The sequence below is a fragment of the Eumetopias jubatus genome, unplaced genomic scaffold (genome assembly GCF_037043125.1).
Source record: "Eumetopias jubatus isolate StellerSeaLion01/CBP00866 unplaced genomic scaffold, mEumJub1_p1.0 scaffold_2, whole genome shotgun sequence".
In the NCBI taxonomy this organism is placed as follows: domain Eukaryota; kingdom Metazoa; phylum Chordata; class Mammalia; order Carnivora; family Otariidae; genus Eumetopias; species Eumetopias jubatus.
The window spans coordinates 141,088,567-141,110,719 of NW_028274808.1; the positions used below are offsets into that span (position 1 = coordinate 141,088,567).

The following is a 22,153-nucleotide window of genomic DNA, read 5'->3' on the forward strand; positions in this document are numbered from 1 at the left end:
CCCCCAGTGTGAGCAAAGAATGATTTCCTTTATTTTCTATTCTTCATATGGTGTATTACATTAATTGATTTCCTGAATGTTAAACCAACTTTGCATTCCTGGGCTAAGTCCCACTCAATTATGGTATATAATCCTTTTTTTTATGTTGCCAGATTGAGTTTGCTAGTATTTCGTTGAGGAATTCTTCGTATGTGTTTAGAAGAGATGTTCTCAATAGTTTTATAATGCTGTTGTCTTTGTTTGCTTAACTGGCCTCATAAAATGAGTTGAGAAGTGATCTTCCTCTACTCTTTGGAGGAGTTTGTGAAGAATTTTAAACATTTTTTATAGATGTTTGGGTAGAATTCATTAGTGAAACCACTTGGGCATAGGCTTTTCTTTGACAATTGTTTACTAATTCAATTTGTTATATGGCTCTTAAGCTTTTCTATTTCTTTTTAAAGTCAGTTTTGATAATTTGTGGTTCTAACTAGTAGTCCATTTCATGCAAAGTTGTCCAATGTATTTGCAAACCATTGTTCATAAAATTCCTTTATAACACCTTTTTTTCCCTACAACATAGGTAGTAGTGTCTCCTTTTATTCCCGATTTTAGTACTTCATCTTTTCTGTTTTTATTTGCTCAGTGTAGCTAGAGGTTTGCCAATTTTGTTGATCTTTTCAAAGAACCAACTTTTGGTTTCATTGATTTTGTCTATTTTTCTATTCCTTCATTAATTTCCACTCTAATTTTTCTTCTGATTTGCTTTAAGTATAGTTTGCTCTACTTGCATCCCATAAGTTTTGGTATGTTTTCTTCATTACCTCAAAGTATTTTCTTTTTTTTTTTTTTAAGATTTTATTTATTTATTCATGAGAGACAGAGGGAGAGAGAGAGGGAGAGAGAGGGAGAAGCAGGCTCCCAAGGAGCAGGGAGCCCGATGCAGGGCTACATCCCAGGACCCTGGGATCATGACCTGAGCGGAAGGCAGACGCTTAACGACTGAGCCACCCAGGCGCCCACCTCAAAGTATTTTCTAATTTTCCTTGTGATTGCTTCTTTGACCCAGATTCCTTTGTTTTAAAAAAATTGTTAAAGCATCTAGGTATTTGAAAATCTTACTTAGGGTCTTAACTGTAGGAAATTGGAGAACAGGAATCTCTTGAACCTTCTTATTCATGCTTTATCCTGTGTATCCCTCTCTGTTCCCCATCTCTCCCTCCTGAAAGTAATCTTCAGAGGAAACATTTTGAGGGAAGAGCAATCACGGGAGCAGCCAGCCATTGGGGTGTGTTGAGAAGGCTGGGGGATCCTGGTGAGCCATCCTGTTGGGTGTAGCTAATAGAAGGAAGTAGTTTGGTAAGTTTTGACAAGCGTTAATAAATTACAGACTAAAGATGGTTAAGCGTCTGCCTTCAGTTCAGGTCATGATCCTGGGGTCCTGGGATCGAACCCCCCCACCCCCTCCTCAGCGGGGAGTCTGCTTCTCCTTCTCTCTCTGCCTCTCCCCCTGCTTATGCTCTCTGTCTCTCTCTCTCAAATGAATAAAATCTTAAAAAGAAAATATCTCTAGGGGCGCCTGTGTGGCTCAGTCGTTAAGCATCTGCCTTTGGCTTAGGTCATGATCCCAGGGTCCTGGGATCGAGCCCCGCATTGGGCTCCCTGCTCAGTGAAAGCCTGCTTCTCCCTCTCCCACTCCCCCCTGCTTGTGTTCCCTCTCTCGCTGTGTCTCTCTGTCAAATAAATAAAATCTTTAAAAAAAAATAAATCTCTCTAAAAAAAAAATAAGGTATAGAAGAAACCTTAGAACCAATAAACCAAGTTTAATCTCCATCCAGTATAGGTGTTTTTTCTAAAGATCTCTTGACAGATGGTCATCTAGTTTGCACTCCATTTCTAAGGTTAATATTTATATCTGCTTTAGATGAAATTATAGTGAGTTTATTTATCTAGTTATGGAAAATCTGAGAAAAGTACCAAGGCAACAAAATTGGAATCTCAGATCATCTCAGCAGAATGTAACAGTAGGTGGAATATAACAAGATGACCTTTTTTTAAGAAGAAAGAATACATTTACAGTCCTGAACAAGGTTGTCCCCCCTCCCCGCCAAAAAAAGGGGCTCCAAAACTATGTGCACAATGGGGTGGGGCAGGTAGGAGGGAATTTTCCTAAGAGTGTACCTTAGAAAGTCTTAAGAGTTGATAGTGTGGTATGGATTCAAAAAGGTAGCTAATGATTTTAGACTGCATTTAGAAGAGCAAAAGTCATGTCATGTGAGGAAATCCTGAACAGTTCAGCTGTGAAAAAGATGAATTGGTGGGCATGCTAGCCACCTTCAAACATTTGAAGAATTGGCCTGTGAAAGAGAGTTTAGACTTGGGTTTGTTTTGGTTTTGGCCCCAAGGATTGAAACCAATCTTTGGTTGAGTCCCTGTTTCATCAGGATTCTATGAGTGATAAAAAAAATAATATTGGTAGATAGCATTTCAGTATTATAATGTTTTATCATCTCATAGGGGAAATAGTGGGAAGCTGCTTTCAGAAGGGAGAGAAATCACACCAGATTAGAGAATCAGGAGTTCTTGGAAGAAGTTACCTTTGAAATGGACCTTTTGGGTTAGGTATTCTCTTTTCCCTCTCTGTTATTTACCGTTTTTTTCTTGGTATAAAAAGTACTTAATGCTCATTATAGGAAATTTGCAAAAACTCAGAAGTTTAAAGAAGCAAAATGAAAAAAATCACAATCCAGTTAACCAGAGGTAGTCTGCAGTAGATTCTATAGCAAATAGGCAAAGTATGTGAAGTGACGAATAAGAAAGGGATAGTACCTAGAGGTGGGGGTGAAGGGGGCATGGAAATTGAAGTTTGTTATTTGTTTTTTATAATTTTAAATTTTATTTAAAAAATCAGAACTTTTCATATGTTATTAATTCTAGGTATTTAAATTTTTTTAAAATCCCACAAATCTGAAGCACATACATAATACAGGTACCTAGCTGAAAAATGAAATAGTTATATGAGGTTTATAATGAAGAACAGCATTCTCCTGTTGCTGGATTTTCTAACCCTTTTCTCACAGGTTAATCTCTGAGTGCTTATATGTTTCTCTTGTTATCTAAGATATTTTCAAATAACTTGCCCTACTGTCTTTTGATATTTCAGTTTTAGGTATTATTTATGGTTTGCCTACTGTGACATATAAAGATGTAGTGCTCATTCTATCTTCTAATACCTCCCATCTTCCCAATGCAGTTTTATCTATTCATTAAAGTCACTCTTCAGTATTTTCCCTATTATTGCTTTGTAAATGTTGTGGTATATTATTACATTTACCTTCTTGCATAATCTTTTTTTCTGAAGTAGGTAATTACCTCTTCAGTTCCTTAGCTTTCATCAAATCTAGTTGAGTCTTGCCATATCTTCAGCTTCTCAATCTAATTTTCTCTTCTTAAAGATTTATTTATTTTTTAATTTTTTTTTATTTCTCAGAGAGAGAGAGAGAGTAAGCACACAGGGGGAGTGGCAGGCAGAGGGAAAAGCAGGCTCCCCACTGAGCAAGGAACCGGATGTGGGACTCCATCCCAGGACCCTGGGATCATGAGCTGAAGGCAGACGCTTAATCAACTGAGCCACCCGGCGTCCCTCAGTCTAATTTTCTACACATGGTTGTACTTCTCAAATCTCTTAATTTCTTTTCTTTCTTTCTTTCTTTTTTTTTTTTTTAAACCTAAAGACCTCTGTCCTGGACTTTGAGTTGCACTGCACTGATCTAGACTGTTGCTCTTTAGGCTTGCTCATTTTAGAGGGCCAGTCACCTGATTGTTGAGTTTTTCTAGATCAACACTCTGCAGTAGAACTTTCTGGCAGTGATAGTGCAGAAAAGGAACATTTCTATTTGATGCAGTATCCACTAACCACATATGGCTATTGAGCATTTGAAATGGGGCTAGTGTGACTGAGGAATTATATTTTAACTTTATTCAGTTCTAATATAAATGGCCATATGTGTAGCTAGTGGACACTATATAATTGGAAGCACAAATAAAGATGGTTTTATACTTTTTTTTATTTTTTTTAAGATTTTATTTATTTGAGAGAGAATGAGAGATAGAGAACATGAGAGGGAAGAGGGTCAGAGGGAGAAGCAGACTCCCTGCTGAGCAGGGAGCCCGATGTGGGACTTGATCCCGGGACTCCAGGATCATGACCTGAGCTGAAGGCAGTCGCTTAACTAACTGAGCCACCCAGGCGCCCCAAGATGGTTTTATACTTAAGGGGATGGTTTCATACTGATTATACGGGAGTGGGTGGGATTTAATGTAATGGATGTAATTTTTTTTAATGAAAAAGGTTAGTAACCCTTATCTGATGAGATTTTTAAGAGGAATATTTGGGACCACTATTAAGAATAGCTAGTATAAAAATTCCCATGATTTAAAATTTGACACAGTTTGAGATGCAATAATGTATTTTCATCAGAGTCTGTAAGTTCTATCAGCTATATGGCCATGTTTTTATTCTCTTTACAACTGAGTTTCAAATATAAAGTGAATATTTTTAGGTAACTGATTATTATTGTAATATTTTAATATATGATGTTTTAAAGAGCTGTAAAACCCGATATTGCCTCATAACATTTTGTTTTATGAATTGCTTAATAAGAACCAACATATTTATACAGCGCTCAGCGTATTTTAGAATTAAAGAAAAAGCATTGTTTTATGTTTGATTTCATAGGTAGCTACATCAAGCTGGGAGGCAGGCAGATCCAGAGGATATCATGAAGTTTCCAGGGCCTTTGGAAAACCAGAGATTGTCTTTCCTGTTGGAAAAGGCAATCTCTAGGGAAGCCCAGATGTGGAAGGTGAATGTGCCGAAAATGCCTACAAATCAGGTAATGATTTTTCTCGTCACTCTAGATAGATGACTTCTTTTAGAAATAAGTGTACTGTCATAAAGTGGTATCTTGACACTGGATTGAAGAAATATATACCATTAAAGGATATGCTCTATTTATTTGAGAAACCTCCCCTTGTTTTATTCTGAAATAGAACAAGAATGAATTTTTTGTTTTTGTTTGCTTGTTTTGTTATCTGAGTTACAGCTTTAGGAAGGTAGATATATTCTCTTTCTTTGTAGACCAATACTAACAGTAGTAAGCTATCTTTATTTCTAAGTATATAGTTAGCTGTGGAGGCTGAAATTATCTTTAGTAAACAAAAATTTGTTCTGTCTTTCTTGAATATTTATAAGGAGTTAAAGTAAGCTACTAAGGTAATGCTAATGTTGGACACTTCTGGGGAAATAGCCAGCTTACTTCTCAATTACTGTTAGCTATATGCCTTTTCTTTTAGAAGTTTTTATGCATCTATCATATAATCCTATCAGTGTTATTTTTGACAAATAACTATAAAGTTTATGTACTCCCAAAGCTTATTGTATAAGCTCTTTTTATCCCTAATACCTAGCACTGTGCTTGGGATAAAGAATAGTGGCCAAGAAATTTTTGATTTTTGATTTGTAGGTGAATGAATAGCAAATATCTAAGTTCCTCCTTTGGTTTAGGTTAACCTTTGTTCATAGGTTATTGAAATCTATATGCATTTTCTCCTAACCTACTTCTGTCATTCTTTCTCACAAGCTGAAGAAATATGTTTTACATTTACTGTTACTTGTCATTTAACAGATTGAAAATAAGTTAACCTGAGTGAATATCTTTTAAGCTAGGAGCATTTACATATGCTATCACATTTACTATCTTATTATATCCTTTGAAATAGGCAGTAAGTCCCACTTTGCTCAAGACTTTAATAAGTAGTAGAGGTATAATTTGAACTTGTAGTTCTCTTTCCATTATACTTTGTTTTTCAGTTTCTATTTTTGTGTGCCTGTGTGATTTTTTAGATTACTTGGGGATTCAATCATTCAATAAATGTTCATTCAGTGTCTGCTACATTCTGAGCACTTCTAAGCATTGGGGATACATCAGTGAGAAAAACAGAAATTCCTACCCTTATGTTCTGACATTCTGGTAAGCCTCAAAGCTTTAATACAGCTGGCTTTAGAACCATTTCTTTCTTCCTTCTGCTGTCTCCTTGAGTCAACATGTAACCAGTGATAATATTCTTTTACAACATGGTCTTTGAAGGTAATATTCTACCAAGATTATAGTATATTGCTATATTATCACTTAATCTGGCCTATTTCTGTAGGTGATTTAACAAGTATTATTGAGGTAATACCAGAGAACAGAACAGTATTAGAACTTTGAAGAGGGAACTACTTAAGGATTTGCCTTTAGTGATATCAAGTAGAACCAAAGTTAATTCTTATAAAATGTGGGTGGGCTTGTTCTGATGGGGATAGGGGATAAGACTGGGATGAGAGTAAAGAGGTGTAGTAGCGCAAGCCGCTTGCTATAGTAACCCCCAAGGACGCCTGTCTATTCTAGTTCTAATTTCTTTATTTTCTTCTGCCACTCTCAGGGACTGGCTTTTCTATTTCTCTTTCCACTATTGATTCTAACCATGATTTCCCTCCTAATTGATTCCTTGCAGAAAAGAAACACAGTCTTGTCATTAAGCCATAAACATACTTTTCCAGCTTTTCTAATTTTTTTTTAAGTGCTGATAAAATGGAAAAATAAAATATTTTAAAGGTTTCTGTTATGCTTCTTTTCTTCAGTTTCCTTGTCTTTCTTTCTCTACCTCTGGATCATTCTCTCACAGTTCTCTTTTAATTTGCATCCCCTATCTTCAAGTTTAGGACAGAGTGGTCAGACAAGAATATTATATACCTATCACTCCCCTTCTGTATGCTCACACAGCACTTTACTTCTTTACCATAGCACACAATATTATAATTTCCTGATGGTTTGATTGTGAGTTCCCTTGGGGTTGGGTTGTGTCATTTTTGTTTACTGGCATATAATAGATTTCCAGTAAACATCTATAAAAATGAACATTATCATTTCTTTATAATTAGTCCAGGTTAGAGAAGTTATTTTATATAATAATGTACTTTCAAGTACACAATAATTTTGTTATATGAATTTGGGAGAAAAAATTGAAGACTGGTCCAAGTGACATGCACTTTCAGATATTCTCTATTTTGCTAAAGTGCTTTTGATATGCAAAGATAAAACTTTGCTTCAAGCTGTTAAAATGGTTTTCGTTAGAATTTTGAAACTCTAAGGAATCTTAAAAGGCCGTATAATTATGTGGTTTCTGAATACAGGATCCTGAGCCACTGGGCTGCTGAGTGCATCAAAATCACCCAGGAGGCTTCTTACAGAGATTCCAGGTCTCATCCAGACCTGTTGGACTTGTGGTAGCAATTGTGGAAATTTGTATTATTAATATGCATTAGGTTTGGGAGACACTGATTTACTCTTAACCACACAGTAGGAAAGTTCTTCTTCTAACATCTCTGGTAAGTGATTCTGCTTTGGATACTTTGTCCATTCTACTGTGGGAAAAATATAAATTATTGGAAAGATTTTCCTAAATTGAACCTGAAAACTGCTGCTTTCTGGTGGCTACTTATTAGTTCTGGTTTTGTCCCCTGGAGCAATACAGAATAAATCTGTGTCTTATTTTAAATGGTAGCCCTTTATCTGCTCAAAGATGTGATGAGCCCACAAAGTCGTCCTCTCTTTTCCTGATTGAACATCTCTTGTTTTTTAATCATTATTTGACAAGATTTCTCTTTTACCACCCCAGATCTTCTTTTTCCAGATACACTCTTTTTGTGTGTTTCTTAAGTTGTGACATTTCATTTGTAGTCATTAATGGACAATGAAGTGAAACTATTGCCTCACTTTATCTTGGCTTGATAATTTTGTTAAACTAGCCCTAAATTTTATTGTTTTGGCAGCAATGTCATATCGGCTTACTGAACTTGTTTTAAAACCTTGTTTTCTCTAGTTTTAAGCAAAGTTTCCTTTGTGCTAGATGTACTTTTAGTTTTTGGCCTAGGTATGGTGGTGTTTATTCTTATTAAATTGAAAGTTGTCAATCTGACCATTTTTCTGGCTTTAAAATTATGATTGTTATCTTATGTGTTGACTTTGTCATTCTTGTATAATCTGTGGATTTGGTAAATAAATAAATCTATTTATCCTGTAGGTTGGTTTCTCTTTTTTCTTTTCCTTAAACAGTTTATTGAAGTATAATGTACAGAAAAGTACACAGATCTTAAGTGTACAGCTGTAAAATACACCACTTTACTGGCACTGCAGAAGCCCCCTTCTGTCCTCTTGTAGTTACTACCATCTACTCCCCAGACCAAGAAAACACTGTCCTAATATCACAGATTAGTTTTTACTGGTTTTGAATTTTATACATATATATGGAAACACAGAGTGTGAACTGGCCTCTTGTTCGATATTTTTTTATGTGAGATTCGTCTGTGTTATTTCATGTAGCCATAATTAATTTATTCTCATTGCCATGCATAATTCTTTGAATTTATCTCTTCTGTTGATGGTCATTAGTGTCATCTTCTTGTGCATGTCTCAGTGAACATATGTGCGTGTCTTTTTGAATATATTTTTAGGGCTGGAATTGCTAGAACCTAGAATATGTGTATATCAGTTTTAGTAGATAACCACCAATTGTTCCAAAGTTGTTATACCACTATTATGTCACATTTTTTGTGGGTTTTTTTGTTTTGTTTTGTTTTGTTTTTACCCCTTCTAGCAGAGTATGAAAATCCTGAGTTGCTCTCCATCCTCGTCAACCCTTGGTATTGTCTTTTCATTTTAGTTATTCTGGTGAGTGTATTATAGTATTACATTGGGTTTAATTTGCTTTTCTTTAATAGCTAATGAAGTTCAGCTTTTCATGTGTTTTTTGGCCATTAGATTTACTTTTTTGGTGAAATGTCTATTCAGATCTTTCATCTGGGTTTCTACTGAGTTGTCTTTTTTGTTAATTGTTTTATAAGAGTTCTTTCTTTTGCAGACTATGTATTACAGATGGTCTTCAACTCTCTTTGTGTTGAACTTTGATCAGTAGAAGTTCTTTATTTTTAATGACCTAAGTTATCAAATTTTTTTTCCTTTTTTAAAGAAATGTTTGTCTACTCCAGTGTAATGAAGATATTCTCTTGCATTTTCTTCTGCAAAGTTGATTATTTTACCCTTCACATTTAGATCTACATTCCAGTTGGGATTTTTTTGGTGGGCAGGGTATGGTGTGAAGTAGGAGTCCATCATTTTATTCCATACAGAGAACCAGCACCATTTATTAAAAAGACACTTTTCTCTACTTCTCTGCACTTTTGTTATAAATCAAGTGACTACTGTAGGCCTATGAATATATTTGTGTGTCTCTTTCTCGCCTCTTTTCTTGTCATTGGTCCATTTGCTGCTCTTTAAATACCGCACTGCCGTAATTATCATAGCATTATAGTAAGTGTTTGGTGGCATACATTTTGTTCTTTTTTTCCTCAAGATTGTCTTGGCTATTCTTAGCCCTTTGCTCTTCCATATATATTTTAAAATATACTTGTCAATTAAAGAAAATTGGGAGGATTATTGAATCTGTCAATTTGGGGAGAATTGACATGCTTATAATAGGAGTCTTCCAATTCATGAATGTAGAATATTTCTCCATTTTGTTTAAAGTTGGTCTTCAGTGTCTTTTTTTTTTTTTTTTTAAGATTTTATTTATTTGAGAGAGGGAGAAGGACAAACAGTCCCTCTGAGTTTGGAGCCCAATGTGGGGCTTGATCCCACAACCCTAAGATCATGACCTGAGCTGAAATCAAGAGTCAGACACTTAACTGAGCCACCTAGGAGCCCCGGTCTTCAGTTTCATTTAATAATATTTGGTAGTTTAGGTTTATTCCTAGATACTTGAGTCTTGTTGAGGCTATTACAAATGGTATTGTAGATTTTTCATTTTTTTTATATGCTGTTTCTAGAAACTGGTATATGGAAATAAAATGGATTTTTATATATTGACTATACTAAATTCACTTCCAGAGGCTTTTGGATTTTCTGTGTATTATACATAGATATGTTAACTGTGAATAATCATGGTTTTCTTTCTTTCTATCCAGTTCTTAATACTTTTTATTTTTCTTGTTTTATAGAATTACCTAGGGCCTCCAGAACCCCATTGAATATAAATGATGGTAGCAGGTGTCCTTATCTCAGTTTTAGTTTGAGGGGAAAGGTTTCAGTATTTCACCATTAAGTATAATATTTGTTATATATTTCTTAGATCATCTTTATCAGATTAAGAAGGTTATCTGCCTTAGTTTGTCAAGAGATTTTTTTTTTATAAATAGGTGTTAAATATTTTTTACATCATTGGATTTTGTTAACATTTTGCTTAGGATTTTGCATTTATGTTTATGGGTGAGATTGGTTTGTAATGCGTTTTGTCAGGTTTTCATAATAAAGTATGCTGGCTTTGTAAAATGAATTAGGAAATGTTCCCGCTTTTTTAAAAGTACTCTTGTTTGGGTTGTTATTTCTTTCTTAAGTGTAGGAAGGTTCCACTGGGAGCCTAGAGATTTATTTATGGGAAAATAATGATTCATTTTCTTTGGTAAATGTGAGACTAATCAGGTCTTCATTTATTTCAGTTTCGGTAAATTGTGTTTTTCAAGGAATTTATTTAATCTAAATTGTCAAATTGTGTAAAGTTATTTATGATACCTTTTTAACATCAAAAGGTTCATAGTGATGATCCTTTTTTCATTTCCTTAGTTGGGGTGATTTGTGCTTTCTTTCTTGATCAGTCCTTCTAGAGGTCTGTCAGTCTTTTAGTTCTGTTGATTTTCCCTATTGTATATTTGTTTTTTTTAAGTTCTGTTCTTATTTTAATTATCTGCTTCTGTTTACTTTGTGTAAGTTGCTATTTTTTTATTTTGAGGTAGATGCTTAAATAATTGATTTTCCATTTGTTCTTGTATCTTATTTTATTTTTTTAAAGATTTTATTTATCTGAGAGAGCACAAACGGGGCAGGGGGGTGGCGGGGAAGAGGCAGAGGGAAAGGGAGAAGGAGAAGCAGATTCCCTGCTGAGCAGGAAGCCGGATTGCGGATGCGGGGCTCCATCCCAGGACCCTGGGATCATGACCTGAGCTGAAGGCAGATGCTTAACTGACTGAGCCACCCAGGCGCCCCTGTTCTTGTATTTTAATACACATATTTAAAACTAAGTTTTCCTCAAAGCATAGTTATCCAACCATGTCTGATTTGTTGTTGGATCCACATATTGGGTTCTAAATTTCAGTTACTATATTTTTCATTTCTGGTATTTCCTTTTAGATTTTTTTAATAGGTATCATTTCTCTACTGAAATTCTTCATCTTTTCATCTCTTTTTCCACTTTTCCTCTATTGTATATTAAGTCCTTTTCTGATAATTCAAAGTTCTAGGTCTTTTTGTTGCTTCCCTTTCTTTTTTCTCTTGGTTTTTGGTCACTTAGTTCTTTTGTCATGCCTGGTTAATATTTTTAATAGGTTAATTTTAATTCCAATATAGTTAACATACAGTATTATATTAGATTCGGGTGTATAATATAGTGATTCAACAATTCTATTCATTATTCACTGCTCATCATGACAAGTGTACTCTTAATCCCCTTCACCTATTTCATCCGTCCCCCACCAGCCTCCCCCCTGGTGATCATCAGTTCTCTATAATTAAGAGTCTACTTCTTGGTTTGTGTCCAGTTTTTTCCCCCTTTGTTTTGTTTGTTAAGTTCCATGTATGAGTGAAATCATATGGCATATGTCTTCCTCTGACTGACTTATTTTGCTTAGCATTATACTATCTAGCATGCCCAGTAATTTTTAATTGAATGCTGAACACTATGAAAAATTGTAAAGGTTCTAGATGTTATCTTGCTGAAGAAGGGTTCAGTCTTCCTTTGGTAGGCGACTGTGTAGGAGATTAATCACTTTATTTTATTTATTTATTTTTTAATTTTATTTATTTATTTGACAGAGAGCGAGAGAGAGAGAACACAAGCAGGGGAAGCAGCAGAAGGAGAGGGAGAAACAGGCTCTCCACTAAGCAGGGAACCCAATGTGGGGCTCGATCCCAGGACACCCTGGGATCATGACCTGGGCTGAAGGCAGATGCTCAACTGACTGAGCCACCCAGGTGCCCCGGAGATTAATCACTTTAACCCAGTGAGAGATATGCCGATGGGAGTCTGGGCTGCAGTTGGGTATGGCTTCATCTGCCTTGGTGTGCCCCACCTCCTAGAGTGTAGTCAAGGATTCCACCTGAGAACTTGGGAGGGTGCTGAAGGGTGCTGAACTCCTTCTTGCTTTTCAGAGGCTTTTGCTTAGCTTCGTACATCCCTGTCCTTCCCAACTTTAGAATTTCATTCAGAAAATTTCATTCCAAAATTACAGGGAAAGTCAGCCAAGTGTCACATTCAGTTCTCTGACCCTTCCTCTCCGCACTTGGCTCCTTAAGTCTCCAAATTTTGTCTCTAGCCCTATAAAAGTCTCACAAGCTTTGTAGGTTTCTTTGCCCTTACTCTCAGCCTCTTGACAACTCAAGAGGATGGGCAAATGCCCTGAAGGAAAAGCTACTACAAAATATTGACTCCTCATTACAGATTTCCCCCAGTATTACAAAGTAGAGCATTCCTGTGAAAACTTTGGTAAGCTGAAATGGTATAAAGCAAAGAAGCAATTACCATTAATTTATAAGGGAAATTTTTTGAGTGTTCCCAGACCCTCTCTTTGGCTTTTCTGATATCTTAGGACACATCTTGCTAACAGATGGGCAAAATAAATCAAGATAAAGCCCTGGTGCTCACAGACACAGTTCAGAGCTTGACGGCTGAGGTGCTGATTGTGGTTTGGGGGAAGGAGATGGGTAGTACCAATTTGCTGCTCTGGGTGTGCCACTGTCTCTGTAACAGGTTGCTGCAAAACGAATGCTGAATGCTATTTTCACTTTTTGCCTTTTTTCGTAAAAGTGAAAATCTGTGGATTTTTTAAGGTACTAAGGTAGGTTTTTAGTAAAAGATAAGTGACATAACATGGACTTTCGAAATTGGGGGATACTTGTACCTCTTTTCCAGAATCTTGGTTCTGCAAAACCTGGTTGTCCTAGCAGTTTTGATGACTTCAAAACAAGTGGTGGTGGTGGTGGTGAATAGCTTTTCTAGTTCTCAGCTGGAGTGTAGGTTGCTACCTACTCTATCACAGCCAAAAGCAGAAATGTAATTTTTTTAAAATGTTGAACTTTACAGGTGTGACAAGAGAGGCTGTGGGAGCACAGGAAGGTACTTAGCCCAACTAGAGTTATTAGGAAAAGCGTGGTGAGGAGTGACCATTGTAATAGCTCTTGAAGGATAAATAATAACAGTAGGTAAAAGAGAGGGGTGTGTACCGACCAGAGGGAACAGTATGAACAGAGAAGTGATGTAATAAAATAGCATAGCAGGAGCAAGGAAGGACCATAAATACAAGTACAATACAATACTCTTACAGTATGAATTTTAAGGGAGAAAGTGATGGAAGGTGAGTGAGGCTGGAGAGGTAGGTCATGCGGATTTGTACGCCACACCTGGGGGCTTGTACTTAACTCTTTTAGGTAATGGTGAGCCTTTCGAGTTTAAAGCTAGAGAGGATTTGTATTTTAATGATCAGAATAGTGGCATGTGGAATACAAAACCCTGTGTTTTACCAGATTCAATCAATCCATTCTAAGTTCTCTTGAGGATTAGTTAGTTGTTCAACTTACTGACCTGGCTTAACCCTATTTGAGGAATCCATGTAAAAGAAAACAGATTCCTTGACCAGGAAGTACTTTCTAGGGTGGGCAGGCAGTTCTGCTTTCCTTTCTTCCTCCCGTCCTTCCTTCTGAATTGGATCACTTCGACACAGAACTTCATTTTTGTAAAGCTATCCTGATAATATTACTGTTTAGTACATGTTTGAATTGATTTGAAAAAGTGATCTTAGTATGACTTCCCTAAGGGTGAGTCTTAAAGTATTAACTTTTGTGGGGGTTTTTTGTTGCTATTGTTGTTGTTGTTACTAGTTTTGACTAGTGATGATAATACTAGCCATGCAGGAATGCTTTCTTGGCCCTAATTCCCATATTTCAATATAAGGTATAAAGTCCAAAGATTTGTCATGATCTCTTTCATAACTAGTTGTATTACAGTTGGTTTAAAATAATTATTTGTATGTAGTGTTTTGTAAATTTGGTTTTTTCTGGCATCATTAGAGTATCAGGTATTTTTAGAAGTGGGAAAGAACAAAACTAGTATTTGAGTGCCTTTTGCATTCTATGTGCTTTCTAAAAGTTGGCTCATTTAGTTATAACCATGATACGGAAATCTCTATGTAACTGTGTTCCCAATGTTACGTACTCTTATAGCACATTATGTCCAACTTTTGTGGCACTTCTTACAATTATATGTTTGTCGTTTGTTTAATGTCAGACAGCAAATAGGCACATTGTATATAATTTGTCATTTAGGGATCTTTTTCTCCTCCGTCCCCATTGTATGGATCTCTGAGCTGAAGGTAGAATTAATGGTGTCTTTGTTCCTCATTACTACTCTGGATCATTGTTCTTTGACCTCCTTCAAGCCTCCCCAGTTTCATCAGATTCTATCACCATCTATTTCTCCTTGTGTGAATGTATTTCCTTATCATTGATGTGTTTGGATGGATGGCTTAACATTACTTTTTTTTTTTAATTTAAAGATTATTTGAGAGAGAGAGCGCACACACAAGCTGGCAGAGGGCCAGAGGGAGAGGGAGAAACAGGCTTCCTGCTGAGCAGGGAGCCTGATGCAGGGCTCGATCCCAGGACCCTGGGATCATGACCTGAGCCGAAGGCAGATGCTAACAACTGAGCCACCCAGACGCTTTCTCCTTGTGTGAACGTATTTCCTTATCATTGATTGGGTGGATGGCTTAACATTACATTTCTATTTGTTTTGGCATTTTAGATAAAAGCTCGTCTTGGTAGGGATTTAATTTCTCTTGAATGCTTAACTCTCTTCATCTAGAAGACTGCCTTTACTTCGTTCCCAGGGACCTTTAGGAGCCCCTAGTCCAGAACTAGATCTTAAGGTAGCAGCTCAGGGCTCTGTGGAAAATGATATATTATTGAACCAATGACCATGCTAATAGCTCTTTGACTCAAGGCCTAGTTGTCAGTTTGTGTCTGCTTCCTCTCACTTTTCTTGAGAAGCCACAGCTCCAGATGATGTTTTGCCACCTTTTTCAGACTCTTTTTGTGAGAGAGAGAATTCAGCTCCTGGTTCTAATAGCCTAACTCCAGTGTCCTCTGTCATGTTGGACAATAGTCTGTGCAGGACACAAATTCCCTTGCTACTCTGTGCACCCAGAACTTGTCGAGCCCACAGTTTCAGTTTGTGAACTGCCTATGTTTTTTTTTCGATCAATGGAATTACACCACTGATTCTCAAGAGTATCCATTTCTAGCAGTCTTTTTCACCCACCTTGATTTTATTTGCAAGTCAGAAGAGCTTGACAATAAGTTTTTTCCTCCAGGTTGACATCATTCTTATGCTTTAAGGTTCACAGGCTTGGGGCGCCTGGGTGGCTCAGATGGTTGAGCCATCTGCCTTCGGCTCAGATCCTGATCCCCGGGTCCTGGGATCAAGCCCCACATTGGGCTCCTGGCTCGGCGGGGAGCCTGCTTCTCCCTCTCCCTCTCCCTCTGTCTCACCCCCTGCTCATGCTCTCTCTCTCTGTATCTCTGTGTCTCAAATAAATAAAATCTTTTAAAAAAAAAGTTCACAGGCTTAAAAAAAACAGCTCTTTTCCATGTCTTTAAAATGATCATATCCTCTCCTTACTTTTTAAGAAACAAGTTTGTTGCTATCTCCTATGAGAAGCTTTCATTCTACTTCCATATGGGACCAAGTGCCCTTCCAGTGTATTCCCTTAGCACCCTGTGCATACCTCTCTTTTACACTAAACATAGTTGATTGACATTTTCTGATTGCCTCGCTATGAGACTTTTAAGTTTAGACGTTTAAACAGGGAGCTTTTTTTTTATTCATCATTGTATTCCCAGGACCTATCATGTGATGGACCCTGAATATTATTAATATGTTATTAATATATTATTAATATGAACTGAATTAAATGTTTTGATTGTTCATAGTTTTAACACCAGCTTGGTGGTGAGATGTTAATGTGAGAGGTTGTAAACCATTTTTATCTCAATTTCTTGTCTGTATTTCTTGTGCAGTAGTCTAGGGTCAGTCTTTATTTGACAAAAGGAATTGACTAGAAGGTGGATATATGGCAGTTAACCTTCTAAAATACCAGTTATAACTGAGTTTAGCTAGATGTAAAAATGTGTGATTAGTTGGTTTGGCCAACACTAAGAAACCGTTTACTATGTTGTGCTGAAATGAAAAGTGACAGAGGAATTGGAAAAAAAATGAGAAATTAGCTTGCCAGTGCAATGGCAGAGATTATAATGAGCACTGAGTCATGTATTTCTCACAACACTAAAGAAAGCCAAGAGGAAGGAGAGAAGAAATTCCAACTGAAATATCTGTTTGAGGAGATACATTATTAAGATATACCGCCCACCCTGCTTTCATGGCTCTTAATGTATCTCTCTGTGATATAAGAATTAATTTCATAAAATTGACCTAGAGTAATCAGGAAAGAGGTTTAAGCTATGGTCTCTCTACTTTCCTAAGGAATGAGATAAATAATATATTTTAAAGGATTTCCATCTAAAATGGTTGTAATTACAAAGATGCAGTGCTTGGATTAAACCTTTACTTGTCTGGAACCCTCACTTATTGAAAATACTTTTTCCCACTAATCACAGAGTCATTTCTGTACTCTGTTGTGTTTACCTGGTTGAAGTAGTTCTCATGGATCTGTTTCATTTATTATAAGTAGATTATTATTAGGTTGGTTTTATTTTGTATTTTTTTTATAGTGCCTGCAAAACTCAAGAGTAAAGATAGCTAAGTCATTGTTGCATTAAAGTGTGTAGCTTCTAAAAATTAAGCCTGTACTCAGCAGTTTAAAATAATATGTAGGAAGCAGTAATGTCATATGTTTGTATAATAATCTCTCCATTGGTAAATTAGTTCAGGTGAATTTCCCCTTCAGTATTCTTCCATGATCTTTAAATGTATAATTCACCTATTGTCCCTGATATCTTTAATTTATTCCTGTTGACTTTAGTTTTGTTTCTAATGGGCTGTCATTCTATTACCATACTCCATTTACATTTCCTAAGATGGTTTAATGGCTGTTTGCTGCCTTAGAAAGAAATTCACTATATTTTCTTATTCTCTAGAATTGGGAAACTAATTCCAAAACTACTGTCAGTTGATAATAGTGTTACCTAACCTTTAAAGTCTTAGATTCCCTGGACACCTTTGTTTAATTAAGATAAGGTATATGGTAAGATGACATTGTGAAGATTTTATTTAATAAACAATGAGAATATTGGATATTGATAAATTGCTATGACCAGTACATAATGTTTTATCTTTGTACATCTTAAGTTTGATAGATTTTGAGTAAACTTAAAAACACTTTTAACATATAAACATATTCCATAGCATTTGCTAACCTTTTAAGAGAGAATTCATTCTTAATAACTTGGAACTTCACTTGTTCTTTTTTATTTTTGTTTTATCTTTTAACTGTTCCCTTGTAGAATGTTTCTCCATCCCAGAGAGATGAAGTGATTCAGTGGCTGGCCAAACTCAAGTACCAATTCAACCTTTACCCAGAAACATTTGCTCTGGCTAGCAGTCTTTTGGACAGGTTTTTAGCTACTGTAAAGGTAAATATTTTAGGATACACTTAAACACAACCTCTTGTTTGAGGGTTTATATACTAAACCAGGGGCAATTAGTAAATATTCTAGAAAGTGACAAGGAGTGAACAACCTTCTTGGACATGATCTGTGTCCCTATAAGAAGGCATGATGTTTTCCATTATTGCTGTAAATTTTTAGAAATGTTTTGAATTGTATTCTGTAATTTTATTTTTGCTATACCAGTATTCATAACATATACTTAACCTATGAAGTTTTTGATTTCCTGATTTTAATATAAACGGTATATCATCAGCAGAATATTTAGTCATCTTTTAACACATTGGTGTAGTAGATGTTATTGGTAAACTAGACTAGAAAAGTATAAGCCTATTACACATTTTTTTCTGTCACTAGTTATTGACTGTACTGTGTCGTGTTTTGAAAATATATAAATAGTTTCTAGAGGCATGCATTTGGAATATAATAAGATGAACTGAGCATAAAATAAGTTTGGTATATTTTTGTTGAATTATAGCGTACAAAAATACATGAATAATTTTATATTGTCTCTGTTGGTATATCATTGGTTATATTATGTGAAATTGGGTCATAGTAGGCCCTCAGTGGATTTAAATCAGAAAGTTAGCATTTATTTAATGGCAAGGCATGAAAAAGTAGAAAAGCAATTCATTTGTTGTCATTTGTATGCCTAGGAATATGTAAGCTGGGGGAACTGTGAATTCAATGCTAAGGATACTGTACTCTGTTATTAAGTATGAAAAATAGAAGTCAAAGAATTATGGAGTGGAAGAATTTGGATGGCCACTCAGTTATCTTTTATGTTTCACACTTGTACCCTTAAGAGACGTAAAGAACCCTTAATTATAATGATACTAATTGCCTGAAATTTAGGTTCTCTGACATGTCTACTTTTATCTCACTATCCAGGCCCCCCTCCCATCCTCTGACTCTAGCTAACCTCCTTTTCACAGAGAAAGATGAGTTTAAGCTTAGTGTCCTTTCTTGGTTTTTATGTTCTTCACAAACTATTAATGACCTTATTGTAGCTTCTGTCATAGAAAAGATTCTTACCTTATTATTAAACATTTTAAAGAGATTTGGGGAAGTTTCTGGATCAGTTAGAGAATTGCCAAGTATTTCATTTTTTTCATATTTCTTATTTAATGGGTCCTGTCATGTTATTATGTAAGATTATCTTACTTAGATGGTTAATCTATATTGAAACAACCTAAAATGTAGTCAAGTTTTAAATAAAGGGACTTAAAGCAGACCATACAAACCTGCAGCAGTGAATAGAGCCTCAATCCTAGCTGTGCAGAAGAAAGTGCTATGTAGCTCTTTAAAAGTATGGACCCTGAGCCCTATCCCAGAGCTACTGAATCTGAATCTCTAGTTGGTAAGATCTGGATGTCTGTATTTAAAGAAGCAAAAACAACTGCACAAATGACTCTGATGTACATCCAGGAATTAGAACTACTCTCTGTTAAAAAAAAAAAAAATCATACTTGCTATTGGGATTCTTTTTACTATGAAATTTATTGGTGCCCTTGATTCAGGAGTTGCATTGCCTTCCTTCAGTTGTTAACTGTTGGGCTCTTCTTTGTAGTGAACTCTGATTACCTCAAGGATTTGACCTATTGTATACTTGGGGAAATAAGGAATCCTGGAAAACTATCTTAGCTAAAAGATATGCCTTCACTTCCTATATCACTTGTGTGGTGTCCCTTAACTTCTGAGACATAATAGATAGACATCGTATTTTTGGAAGTCCTTCTAAATCATAATGTCTGATTAATATTAATGATTAAATAAAAATATTAATATTATTGAACCAGCTTTTTTTTTTCATATAGTCAGAGGACTAGAAGGTTCCTAGACAGTATGCCACTTACACTGAGGCAGTGGTCACTGGTGTTTTTGTTACTTAAGGCCACATCAGGTCATCAGAAGGTTTTCCCTAATTTCACAGGAATGTCATATTTAAGTATAAAATAAATATCAAAACAGGTTTTCTTCATGTTATGTAACTTACCTCTATCATTCAATGTAGTTGGAGTTAAATTGTTCTGGTTATTTAAAACTGGATTCTGATGCTGGGTTTGGCAAACCCTTATTCTAACAGTGAGGTAGAAAGTAGTCCTACCTTATCTTAGATAAGGAAAACAGGCAAATTCAAGCCTTCCTATGCATGTCAAACGGTTTAGAAAGTTTTTTCCTCCTACTAATTGATGATGAGTTTAGGAGCCTTTCTTTCTCACCATGGAACTTGAATATATACTTGTTTTTGTGAACACTTAATTAGAAAATTTCTACTCCCCCACTAACACCCTATAGTTTTCTTAAAGCATCTGGAATAGTTTATAGTCTTTTTTATTTTATATTGTCTCTTTCTTTTTAATTCCCTTAACATCTAGTATGGTAGTGTTACTGATACGACAGATAAAAAGAGTAAAAGTAGCTTACAAAATACACACATGTACAAATAGATTTTTAATTTTTGGAATTTTATTTATTAAATAGTCTTCTAAGAGTAAGTTCTTCTCTGCTAGATAGATATTTAACTTTGGCTAACTAGCATTGGTTGAACTTTTAACTATATAATATCTTAGTATTTTCATAGAATATAATTATGGCTAGGGTTGTGAAGTTAAAAGTTAGCCCTGGTTTTAGAAAGCAATAGGTGAGAATCAGATTAATTATTCCTTAGAATTTTGTGCATACTTGTCTGACGTGCATATCTAGTTTTTAAAAATAAACTCTTTTAACTTTTTGAAAACCACTGATGTTGCTTTTTTCCCTCTTCAAAATTATAGGCCCATCCAAAATACTTGAGTTGTATTGCAATCAGCTGTTTTTTCCTAGCTGCCAAGACTGTTGAGGAGGACGAGGTAAATACTTTCCTTTAAAAATTAGTTAAGTCTCTTTCTTGAAAATTTCTCTCCATTTATTAACTTGCTTTCTGTTTACCAGAACAAAAACTGAAAATTAGTTTATTTTTTTCCTCTCCTCTTCACTCTGCCCCGTTCCACTTTGTTTTGAACAGAGAATTCCAGTACTGAAGGTGTTGGCAAGAGACAGTTTCTGTGGCTGTTCTTCATCTGAAATTCTGAGGATGGAGAGGATTATTCTGGATAAGTTGAACTGGGATCTTCACACAGCTACACCATTGGATTTTCTTCACATTGTAAATACACCTAATGTCTCCTAGTTTTCTATGGGAAAATGTAGTCTTAGTAACAGGAAAGTAGAGGGCCCACTCATGTGTTATGACTTGGAAAAAGAAAAATTAGAAATTAGGATATTACCCTATGTCAGATTTCATGAAGCTAAAATTACAAACTTAAGAAATTGAGTAATACCTGAGGTTACATCAATTTCTATATATAATTTACCTAAAACTTTAAGTAAAACTAGTATTATGTTCTTGTGGTTTTTTTCAGTTCCATGCCATTGCAGTGTCAGCTAGGCCTCAGTTACTTTTCAGTTTGCCCAAACTGAGCCCCTCTCAACATTTGGCAGTCCTTACCAAGCAACTCCTTCACTGTATGGCCTGCAGCCAACTTCTGCAATTCAAAGGATCCATGCTTGCTCTGGCCATGGTTAGTTTGGAAATGGAGAAACTTATTCCTGATTGGCTTCCTCTTACAATTGAACTGCTTCAGAAAGCACAGGTAAGGTGTCAGTCAAAGTAAGTGTCCATTTTAAGTTCATCTCTTCCTGGGATACGTAAATGATTATAAAACTAAGAGACAATCTAATCTTGTAATGGCAAACCACTTTGAAGAGGAGACAGGAGTAAAGTAATATACACTTTAAACTTATGGGCTAGGTGAACTTTTTTCTCTTAGAAAGCTTAGATAGTATTTTCTTGCTTCTTTTCAACCCTTCTAGGTTACTTAAAATCTTTTTTTAAGAATCTTGAAAAACTAGTAAGATTCTCTAAAATACATTGTCCTCTTGTTTTGTATGAAGAACCTTCCTAGCTACATTTGTAGGTTTCATCATAGTATTTGTTTCTATATTTCTACTTATTTTGTAAAAGATAAATTAAAACCAAATGGCAAGAATTTGCTTTTTAGACAAACAAATAATTTATTGTTGGCTAGGAAGTGAAGTATTTGTACTAGACTTTGGCAAGTAGAAGCCATCTTTCTGAAAGAGGTTTTGTCCTGGTAGCTCCTATTATTGCCTAAGATTTTTCCATCACTTCTCTCTGCAAATTGGCATAAAATGTTATAGGCCAGTTAAATTTTTTATCAATTATCTATATAAAATGCAGGAGTTTCAGTGGAGAAAATTCTCATTCAAATGGAAAGTTAGTAAAGGTGCTATATGTTAGCAACTACTTTGGATAAGCTTATTGGTTCTATTCATGTCACCAA

At 35.6% G+C, this 22,153-nt stretch overlaps 1 protein-coding gene across 1 annotated transcript in view; it reads left to right on the forward strand.

The window, feature by feature from the left end:
* CCNI (cyclin I) overlaps positions 1–22,153 on the forward strand; it is a 33,163-nt gene that overhangs the window by 4,071 nt on the left and 6,939 nt on the right. The window contains exons 2-6 of the mRNA XM_028100633.2: positions 4,718–4,874; positions 17,646–17,774; positions 20,585–20,659; positions 20,815–20,955; positions 21,212–21,442. Of these exons, the coding sequence (XP_027956434.1) occupies positions 4,761–4,874; positions 17,646–17,774; positions 20,585–20,659; positions 20,815–20,955; positions 21,212–21,442 (690 nt within the window). The 5' untranslated portion in view covers positions 4,718–4,760. The remainder of the gene's footprint in view (positions 1–4,717; positions 4,875–17,645; positions 17,775–20,584; positions 20,660–20,814; positions 20,956–21,211; positions 21,443–22,153) is intronic.